Raw genomic sequence first — 11,927 nt, forward strand, 5'->3', positions numbered from 1 at the left:
TAGTGAATGATATGAGGCAAGAGATTTTGAATTATAGTGGTAGTGTTAAGGTACACATTGATCAGATATGCTTTATTCTGGCACGCACAATGTTTATCCACTGGTCGAACTCCTCGGTCATTTGCTGGGTGCATGAAGGGGATGATATGGCATGCCATGACATGTTTTGTTACCAGACTCCAGCCCTTGTTTTGTGTGTACGCTCATCCCTGCTAGCTGATCTTGTACACATGTCTAGTGTTGCAGTTGTATTTCAGTTGTTCCCAAGTGTGTATTTGTTTTGTTCTTTTTTAAATTCTGTAATTAGCCATAAAGGGTATCATACCTACGTATTTTCAATGGTACAGTGTGTCTTTATGTACTATTCATATGTGTTAACTCAGTCAGCTCATGAAGTTCCAAAGATAGTTTCAAGAAAGATTCCTGGGATTAGACGTTCCAAATTGTAGAATAGTCTATAATCTTTGATGAATTTGTCATTGTTTGGAAAATTCTCCCAAAGAATCACTTCATTGTCTTGCACAAGTGTAAATTTCATATGGGTCTGTGCAAAAGACTACTAAATTATTATACTTAAAGAGTATGAAATAATTGTGACTCATAATCTTCAACCAGAGCCCTGTTTCATAAAAGTTACAATTTTACAGGTGACAGGAAATTCTCAGACAGGTTTACATTTTGTCAATTTTGTGTTTCATAAAAACTCACAAGTTTTTGTAGATTTTTACAACAATTTTATAAATGTGTGTTTCATAAAACTTTTTTCTTGAAGACTTGCACCTGTAAGATGGCTCCAAAACATCTGTGATAAGTTGCCAGCAGTAATCGACAAGCATGTTGGACACTGATTTCTCTAATAAGTCCTGATGGAACCTTTCCCCATTCTCATCACTGACCTCGCCAAGGTTTGGTGGAAAGAAATTCAAGTTTGAATGGAAGAAATTAATCTTAGGAACATATTGCATCCCAGGGTTGTGTAAGCCCTCAACAAATCTTACACAATATCTCTGTAATTGTCCGCTCTATAGTTTCCCAGAAAATTCCCACAAACCGATTTAAAAGCAAGCCAGCTTTTTTTTTTTTCAACAGGAATGAGAGTCCCCTCGAATACAGAATTATTGTCACGTTATTTGTGGGCCTATTAAGAAACCTTCCTTCAGTTTTGCCTCACTCAACATTTGAAATTTTCCCCTTAAATATAGAAATGCCCTTCCTAATTTGTCTGTTACCTTAACAAAGTTATTCATCAACCCCAGTTTTATATGCAATGGTGGCAAAATTATTTTGGCAACATTCAACAAGTGGCAAGTTTTTAACACTTTCTTGTCCTAATACTACACTTTATCTTGATGGCCACTCTCTAATTTCATAATGATTATGCTTACCTCAATTGTTCCACTCGCAGAGAAAACAAAATTTTGTGAATCCTGCCTGCATTCCTGTTAGTATACCTATCACTTTTAGATCTGCACAAATCTGCCACCCCTGTTCTGTATAGTCAAAGCCTTACGAATTGTTTCCATACTATCATGTTTCTTTCATATTAACGGAGTTGGCAACTGGGACAGATGGATATATATTTTCGTTATGTAAAAGTGTAGCTTTTAAACTCATTTTCAATAAGTCTATAAACAGGCGCCATTCTTTAGGATCATAATCTCTTCCCAGAGCCACCATTAGCCCATTAACATCATTACAGTAAACCACTGTAATTGTTCATTTTCTGCAAAAAAAAAAAATGTTGACAGATTGTTTTCCTGTTTTCTGAACGATGCTATTTTTGTGTGATAAAAGGTTCCATTCCTGAAGATGAGGTGGTAAAATTTCGGCTTGTGTTTTGGTTAATTTCAAATCTCTCAAAAGATTATTTATTTCAGCCTGTGATATCAAATGAGGTTCTCAAGATACAATAAAATCAGGACCAGTAAGGGGTGATCTATCAGGAGATGAACTAGAGCCAGGAGAAGTAGATTCTTCCTCCAAGGTCCATTTTCAGGTGGCTTTGGAATGGGCAAACTATTGCTATGTTTAACAGAACGTATTGCAAATTAGGATATTCAATTGCATGTTTATTTTTTGAGGTAAAACCAGATACATTTATCATACATAAATAACAGTCTGTAATGTGATCCAGAGGTTCCTTCCATAACATTGGAATCACAAAAGGCATACACGAATGCATATCTTTTTACCAACCTGTTAAAGTTCTTTGGCGATTTGTACAGCATGAGTTGTGCGCCCAAAATGTATATTTATCGCCAAATATACTACACTTCCAGAAATATAGATTGTAAGTCATCACAAGTAGGGTTGTTATACTTTTGCAGTGAGATTTTGTACAATACTCTCCACAAACAAAACTAAATAAATTGGGAGAGTTTTTACAGTGGTGAGACATTGCAAAATGATGAAAATATGAACTACTAGGCTATGTAGGCTACTGGGATATCGGCTGACAGATTGTGTAAACCTACGTTCTTAATTCTGCCATAGTATTTTCAGTATATGAGTAGAATGACACTTAACCACTGCAAAGATTCACTCACAACACAACACCAGCTGCACAGAATGAGGCATTACAAGACACTGCTTCATGCTTTTGACAATAGCAACCCGAAAGTTCTGTATACCTGGACATTCCTGGGGGTTTATCATTCCTTTAGAGCAGAGGTGCTTACGCTGGGCATTTCATCCCACAGGTGTCCGGCACTGCAAGTGGGCGGGCAGGTAGGGGATGAGCGTATGCTATTCAACCACAATGATGTTGTGGTTACGTCACAAGCCGTGAAGATTGGGTGAAGTTCTTCCAGTCACTCTCCATCACTGCGGCGATACACGAGTTTGAAATGGAGGCAGGAAATAATGAAAGAAAGAGGGCAGGAATCCACGTCATTTTCAATTTACCGTACATTGTAAGAAATAAGTTATTTATGTGCATTGCAGTTTATGTATTTTGACCAGATACAATAAAGAGGCCTACAACCTCAAATATTTTCATAATGTACGTAATGAATTACAATTTTCACTATTAAATTTTAAGAGGTGCTTTAGAAGCATTTCTAATATAATACAGAGTTAAGGTAGATAAGCTGTTTCTTGTGGTTGCCTTGGTTTAAACTATCTGATAAACTCCCCAACAATTCAATCATGCTTATCGGGAATAACATAGGTAGTTTATTTATTTGAAGGCATACTGTACATCTAGCCTATTTGGTAGATACATTTACATTGTTGTTGTACTTAATCTTAGATAGTAAATATCTATGTCCCCATTCATGATGAAACTCCCTCGCCATTTAGGGGCTAGCTATTATCATTGGATGCCTGATAAGTGTTAAATACTATTTTCATATTCAGTGAACAGGGAAATTCAAACAACACCACAACACTGTGCAAAATCAACCAGTAAATGTGTCAAATTATGTAAATATATTACTTTTTGCTGAATGAATAACAGGAATTTTACTTTTTAAGAAATGGAAATACCGTCATTTCCATCCAAGGAATTGTAAATCGTAGCTTGTACGCTTAAACCATGTACCTTTGTAAATTGTAATACAAAAGTTATAACATGTTAGTTTTATTTGAATGTATAAATATAAGAAAATAAAACTGACTGTATATTGTGCGCAATATAAATCAAACTGGAATGACTTGAAAAGGTCGGTTTTCTTGTGATTACAGAGTTGTTTTTCTTAAATACTGTACCCCATTCAGCATTTCATTGAGTGGTGGAGGAGAGCTTTGTAATGACAATCGAACATCACTTTTCCCTTCCCTGCAAAGTGCGTTTGCTCTCTCGCTTCATTGTGACATATGCTTGCTACTTAATATGCCCGCATTTACGTTACATCAGCCTGGTCGTACTGGGCTAGCCTCAGCGGGCACCCAGGTGAGCACCTCTGCTTTGGGGCAATAAAACCGAGAGTTATAATAAGAAAGTTGATCAGGCAGAGAGACAATAGCATCTTCTGCTCCCTAAGGAAGTAATAGTCCCACTATAGGGTGCGATACAAATATCTCAACAATGTTAAGTGATACAAAAGAACTAATGTCATTTTCTAGATCAGCGTGTCCGAAAATATGGTAATTGATATATTTTGTGTGTGAGAGCAATTCGCTGTTGTACTGTGTTGTAGGCTACATAAAGTGTTATGAAACAGATACAGTATATGTCATTAGTTTTTGACATATTTACAAATTTGTAGAATTGTCATTGTGAAGATGACAGGTAGCCTGTAATGTGTATTTTTTGCATATGTTTTGTAATTTAAAATCTCTTGTAGATAATGAACTCTAGTAACAGCGGTAGTAGCAGTAATGAAGATATCGAAATAAGACCATGCCAGGTTTTTAGACAGATTAACTTAACCTTCAATTTCAGTGGCTTTGTAGTCAAAGATAAATTTTGTGTTAGCAAGACATCAGTTGAATACATTATAAAGTAAATCTTATAGACAGCAATTGCAGTCACAAACACAAAATTACCACACCTGTCAAGTTTTATGAAATAGGGCCTAGGTGACCCTGTATATTGGTACTCATTTTGTGAGTAGAGTCTGGAAAATATATACATTGACAAATAGATCCACATTTAATATTCACACCTGAAGAGCAAATTTTGCTTTATCTGCAATGGCTGTTTAATATTGTAATCTTATCAAAATTATTTGCCATTCTGTCTGAGTGAGTTGGAATAAAATGTAGGGTAAATTTCAGTCTTGGATTTTACCACTTCATAATAACAGTCGACCGTTTGTGCATGGCATTCAATGATCGATATCGCTCTTCAAAGCCATCTAGAGGGAAATACAGTAAACTTCAGATCTGACATAAAATTGCTGCATTTATGAAACAAGTTCTACAAGTTACAATATTTTTACTTGTCACGTAAGAGAAACTTGTGGCATTTATGAAACAGAAAATTGTCATGTCATATTAACGAATTTGTCAGATCTGATATAATTGTCAAAATTGCTACACCTGTCAAGTTTTATGAAATAGGGCCCAGGTGACCCTGTATATAGGTACACATTTTGTGAGTAGAGTCTGGAAAATGTATACAGTGACAAAAAGATCCACATTTAATATTCTTCTCATGCGGGCCCTGGTTCTACCTCTATGGTTATGTACGTACACAAAACAGACATTACTGGAGTGCTGTTAAACATGACTTTATACACAAAGTACCCCTCCATGATGTAAAAATCAGCGTATGGTGTGCCATCAATGGTGAAAGAATCATAGGGCCAATTAAAAAAAAACATTGATTTTGTTACTTATGTGAATATCAACCCCCTTTTTCTGAGACTTAAACCAACAGGGAGTGTGAGTTTGCATTTTCTCAGCAGATCTCCACCACTACTCACACTGCAAAAAATTCCATGAGAGCAAATCACACAGAACAGAGTTATTATCTCTGGGGTAAATTTTAAAAATGCTGTGTACAAGACAGACCCCCACACTATACAAGAACTGAAACATAATATTTGTCAGCAAATTGCCAGGATTCCTCAACGTGAACTGCATTGAGTGATGAATCATTTCCTAACAAGGTGCCAAAAACGTATGGAGAACGATCACCTCCTTTCATAATTTGGTAATTAAATAAACTTAAATTTGTTTGTGTTATTGTTGTATGGTTCACTGTCCCGCTGCTGACCTCCACCTACATGTGGCAAATGAGCACATGCTCACCTTACTCAAAATACTGTGCCAGAGTAAAACACATCTGATCACCCTGTATAATGGCTATAAGAAGTAAGGTACGGTAATATGATTAACATATAATTTAGGTTAGCTACAGTAGTACCCACTGTATCCGTAATAAAATAATTACAGTAATTTATGGTAATAATATAAATTTGCAAGTAAGGGAAGAGGAATTATTAGCTTACAACAGCTATCAAGGTATGCCTCTTTCATTAATCAGTAGAGCTGGTAAAGTGTTTCCAAGTATTTTGTTACAGAGTGTGATGATTGGTGGGGAACAACATCCAGACAACCAGAATACGTTTGTACTGAAAAGGAAAGATAGAACCAGATTAAGTTGAGAATTATTATGAAAGGAATGATAATTGGCATAGAACAGTTGGTTTCATGCCTCTTATTAGCTAGAAAGAAGGGAATTTGTCTACTTTATCATTACTTAATGTTTTTTATGAACTTTGAATGAAAAATGAAAACCTACATCCAGTTCTCCAGTCAGTGACTGGGTCAGGGATGGAATGAATGAAGCCTCCTTTCTTGCGGCGAGGATAGGAATTGTGCCGGCTGCCAAGGCCCGTTGCACTCCTCTGGGGCAATGATTAATGACTGACAGATGAAATGAAATGGTAGTGGAGAGTGTTGCTGGAATATGAAATGGCGTATGGCTTTTAGTGCCGGGAGATCCCAGGACGGGTTCGGCTCGCCAGGTGCAGGTCTTTTTTATTTGACTCCCGTAGGTGACTTGTGCGTCGTAATGAGGATGAAATGATGATGATGAAAACACATACACCCAGCCCCCGTGCCAGGGAAATTAACCAAGGATGGTTAAAATGCCCGATCCTTCCGGGAATCGTACTCGCGACCCCTGTGACCAAAGGGCAGCACGCTAACCATTTAGCCATTGAGCCGGACGTTGCTGGAGGAATATGAGCCTTTCAACTCCTTCGGTGGAATGGCTCAATACAACAGCTATTCCTATTGAGCTTGCGTCAGTTGTCGAAACAAGTGGTAAGCTGCGATCAAAGCAAAGATCAGCCTTTAATTTCAGAAATGCTGACTCATAATTTGCTGTACATGTCCACTGTTCAACCTTCCTTAGCAAGCATCGAAGAGGATAGGAAATAGTTGAAAAAAATGGAATACATTGAGAATATTAAGGAACAAGCCCAAGAAATTTCACAAATCCCTCAGCATTATATGAATGTGCCATGTCTTGAATGATGTTGACTTTCAATGACGACTTGCTTATCTTTTATATTCTATAATGTAAGATATTCACCTTTTTCTTTTAAAAATGAACATATTTGTTTGTTGAGATGAAGATCATAGCTGGAAAGTCTTTGTAGGCAGGATTGTATATTTTGTGTGCATTCTCCAAATGTAGTTCCCTGAATGATTATGTTATAGAAATACAATTCAGCTTTTGGGAGGCCCTTGAGAATCTGCAAAAGAATTCAATTAAATTTAGACGGAACTGTCTTAATTTCCCAAAACTTAGCCAATTGCTGCAGTAGGTGCTACAGTCGGTTGAGATTATCTGGATCATGCTGCTTTCATCATCAGCCGTGAGATGTATGCAAGCCTCGAACAGGTCAAGCTTACAAAAGTATTGTGAATTACAGAGGCTGTATTGGTTGAGTTGCTTCGACCAATCTTTCATTTACACCACACTTGTAATTGAGACACAATCAAACACCATCATCTGGTTTTGGGATCACCATTAATGATGAAACCAAGTCACTGGCGGCAACTGCAGAAATTATCCCATCCTCGTCGCCAACAGTTGTGCATTTCACAATTCATAATCACATTGAAAATAAGCACACACACATTAGAAAAAAGGACATTTAGCTTGTTTATTATCAAAAGTTGTGTAACAATGGAAAACAACTTCAAGTAAAGGCGTATTGTGTACTAGAGAGTAAAATCACAGAATAATGAGACTGTCTCAATGCCTAGGCAACATTAGCTCCATTTACAGAAATGTTCTGAACTAACAAGGGCCACTACACCATCAAAATGGATGGAAAGACTTGAAGGCAGAAGTTATTGAAGCAAGGGACATAGTTTATGACTTATAATTAGCTTTCGAGGGATTACAACAAATTTCTGCCATAGTTGACTACATTTGTTTTGTACTTCGTTCAAGTTCTTCTCATGTTACAAATTTAATTGTGATGTCAACATTTATTTCTATGTTACTCTTAGTTGTCTCTGATAAGTGTCTGTGTGAAGGTCTGTAACTTCTTTTCAGTAAATTCTTCTCTGTCATTCAGGTTATGATAACAAGTAGTCCTTACAAGTCATTCTTTCTTCAAGCAGTGGAGGTTTTCAGTTTGTGAAGGATAATTGTTAGACTCTCTCCTCATTTTCCTACATATTGTCTGATTTTCATCTTGTTAAGGCTCTACCATAGGAATGTTAATAATACCCCAATTTTTGGTGGCAATCTGTCCTCATAAAACAACCTATGTTGAGAAGCTAGACCAAGTAATAAGTTTAAGCTGTTGTTCATTTCAGATTATGGAATTGCTACCCAAAGACTGTGCCTGCAACGAGGTCCTTCTGACGATGAAGAGCGATGTGCCTATACTGACTGGAACCATAAAAAAGTGTATATGTGTTTCTGTTTAGGTGATCTATGTAATTCCTCTCCAGTGTTATCAGTAAGCATCTTTATTATTATGTTTTCAGTCCTTGTTAGATCATTAACTTAATTTGTGACTTGTCAATCACAGTCTCACCTGAATTCCATTATATCTGGTATCCTTTTATAATAAATGCTTGCATTATGATATTCAGTACTGAGTTGTAATAATTCTTTGCACCTAAGTTAGAATGGCAATTGATGTTCCAGTATGGGTCCTATCCTTTCTGGAATGTTGATATCCATTACATAGTGATGGTAAAATAATACAGAATTAAACAGACTATAACATTGTTTTTTTTTTTTTTTTTTTCTCAAATGGTAAGTGGATTACCTCATTAGAGTGCTCCATACCTTGTGAAAATATTCATATTTAGTAACTGATTCCATGGACAGGAACATTTAACATCCTGTTTCAATTGTCGACCACTTGCTGCAGGAAGAGTCAGCAAAAAGTTCGCACTATGCAAGGGATGTTGGGCAAATAGATTGTCCACAATCCATTGTCATACTCACCAGTAAGCTATAGCAGTGCAGGCTGGCATTCAGTTTCATTACAGTAGGCTTATTAGTTAAGTGTTATGAATGAACGAAACTGAAAACTAATGTAGATGTTACCTTTCATCAAAGCAGCTGTTGTAAATGATGTCCATTGTTCTTGATACAAACGTTGCATCAGCGTAAAAAATTCTGAAGTATTCGTATCTCTGCCTTTGAAATTTCCATACGCTTACCTCTGCCACTAACCATGCTAATTGCCCTAGCTGAATGTGCACTATATCCGCGCCAATTACGAACAAAACAAGCATTTCCCCAGTCTGCCTGAGTGGTAGCATTGACTAAGTGATGGTAACTTTCTATTGCTTGTCCCATATATACTGGACACAATTATTTAGACATCAACACAAGGATGGAAATTTTCCTAATTTGCTTTAAAGGACACTTCTTAACCCTATAGAACACCATTGGTTTGATGCCAGCATCCTCATTAGACCAATAGTTAATTAGGCTACAAACCCAGCCCTTTATATAAAACATTGCAGTTCATTCAGAGATTTTTAAAAAGAAATTACCATTTCCTAGCCAACAAATCTATTAGAAAAACTAAAGAACTAGTTGACAAAATGAATCTTTTTAAAATTATACGTAACCACTCCATCCATTCATTCAATATCGTTAACATGTATCCCAGCATCCCCATATCTGAAGTTTGTTTGTTCCATTATACAACAGAATCTGACAACATACAGTAAATTAAGTATACTTGAAATTCTTGAATTTAGTTCTATTTTAAAAAGCAATTATTTTAGTTTTAACTACACGATATACCAACAAAATGTTTTAGCGATGGGGTCACTGGCCGAACATACCAGAATTTTTAACAGTAATATTTTCAACAACATTCAATTTTGGGCCAGATACATAGATTATACTATAGTTATAATGGGCAAGAACTTAGTCGACACTACCACAACTCTTTCAAACTTAAACATGCTTGATCCATATATCAAATTCACTCTAGAATCAGAAACTGAACATAAAATAATTTTTTTAGTCTTAACAATCTCAAGACACCATACTTCCCTTAGCTACAAAATTTATAGAAAACCTACACAAACCATAAACACCATTCATCAAGACGCTTTATATCCACAAGTTCACAAATGAGCATTTGATCCATATATCAAATTCACTCTAGAATCAGAAACTGAACATTCAATATGTGCATTCAATATCCTAATGTTAAAATAAGAGCTTATATATGAATTAAACTCCATCAAAAACATAGCCAAGGCCAACGGATATAATAACCATTTCATTGAAGGAATAATAAATAAAGTCAGACATCGACTTTCCACTACCTTCGCTAAAGGAGAAAAACTTACAAAACCTTATTTTCCACTTTCACTTTTAATAATACACAAATACACTAGATTTCTAACATTTAAAAAAAACATGATATAAAAATATCTTTTAAAACAGACTATAGTAATGCATCAATTCTACACAACACAAACTCAATTAATAATAATAATAATAAATACTATAGATCAGATGTTTATACGCTTAAATGTAGTAGCTGTCCGTCCACCTATATCGGCCAATCGGGTAGAAACTTTGACACGAGGTACTTAGAACATATAAATTCATGTAAATATAATCGATTTTCAGCTATGGGAAAACATATGATGGACTCAAACCATAAATTCATGAATACTGATAAAGATCTAAAAATCTTTAAAATGGTTTCATCCTCCTGGATCAATTATTTAATCTCAATTTCAACCTTAATGAGATATCAGAACAAACAAACCCTTCATTTGATGTATTAATTCCTATTTTCATTAAAAAGAAATTATGTACTCTAATCCCCCACCCCCTCTTTATTTTTCTCCAAATTCCCTCCAACAATCACACACCATTTCACATACCTCAGCCCCACCTTAGGCTACACTATACCTCCCATCTACAACTTGGCTCCATTCTGTTTGTTTGCTTTAGCTCTTTCAACTTTTTCAATGATCCATATTGGAAAGAAATGAATATCTCAACACTTTCCCATCATCATTATTCTGTTCACACATGTTTCAGCTGAACTTTATTCATGAAGATTCTTCAAGTCCTAGTATTTTAAGTGTTTCACCTGATCTTCTGTAAAGTGCATACTTCAAATTGGAAGAAAACTGAAAACTTACACAAGATATGTGATGCTGATGAGTGTTTAACATCCAAATCTTTACTTGTCTTGCACTAAAATCAACAACTCACGCTTGCTTCATAAATTTTATCTATAATGCATGTCTTGCTTTAACTTTATTTTGACTGATGATGGTCCATAGCAAGACTGAAAATAGTTTCATCAAATGTATGTAACTTTTTTAAGGTTACAGTAAATAGTATTGAATAGGTGGAAACCTTTAGCCTTTGTTGTACATCAGTCTGATGGTATCTGAAGATGCTCAAATATGTCATCCTTGTGTCACTAGATTTACCAGCATGTAAAAGAACTTTTGCAGGACAAAATTCTGGTACCTTGGGGTCTCCGAAAACCATAGAAGTTGGTGGGACGTAAAAAATAACATTATTATCTTCTGCTTCTCCTGGCCTTTTCTCAATAATTTGGGTTCAGCACCACATGTAGACCTGGCCCAGTTTTATGGTCAGATACCCTTCCTGACACTAACCCTACATGTAGGAATTTATTCACTAATGCATGTCTTTTTGGTGGTTGGTAGTGGGATGTGTTTTTGTATGAAGTGAAATATGAAAAGGAATTAATCATATGTGGCTAAAATCCCTGGTCCAATAAGGAATTATACCCATGACCCTCTGAACTGATGGCCGATGTGCTGATCAGCCAGCGAATGAGCTAGATTTTGTAAATGATGATGATATTTCCCTCCCATAGGAGGCTTTATGAAGCCTTTGTGGAGGAAATGCCTCATAAATTCATTAAAAAGACCTCAACGGCAGCAAGGGCAGAGGAGATGGACTTTGGTACAGTGGAGCTGGCGAAGGAGGCAATTTACTGTCCGTCGTTATAATGGGCAGAGGGAATGACGGTTGCACA

General features: G+C 36.1%; 1 protein-coding gene across 1 annotated transcript in view; it reads left to right on the forward strand.

The window, feature by feature from the left end:
• Nucleotides 1-8,513, forward strand: part of rtv (QVR superfamily protein rtv) — a 33,409-nt gene extending 24,896 nt beyond the window's left edge. Inside the window, exon 3 of the mRNA XM_067149048.2 lies at nt 8,230-8,513. Within this exon, the coding sequence (XP_067005149.2) occupies nt 8,230-8,426 (197 nt within the window). The 3' untranslated portion in view covers nt 8,427-8,513. The remainder of the gene's footprint in view (nt 1-8,229) is intronic.
• The last annotated feature ends 3,414 nt before the right edge of the window (nt 8,514-11,927 follow it).

Source organism: Anabrus simplex, chromosome 1 (assembly GCF_040414725.1).
Source record: "Anabrus simplex isolate iqAnaSimp1 chromosome 1, ASM4041472v1, whole genome shotgun sequence".
Lineage (NCBI taxonomy): Eukaryota > Metazoa > Arthropoda > Insecta > Orthoptera > Tettigoniidae > Anabrus > Anabrus simplex.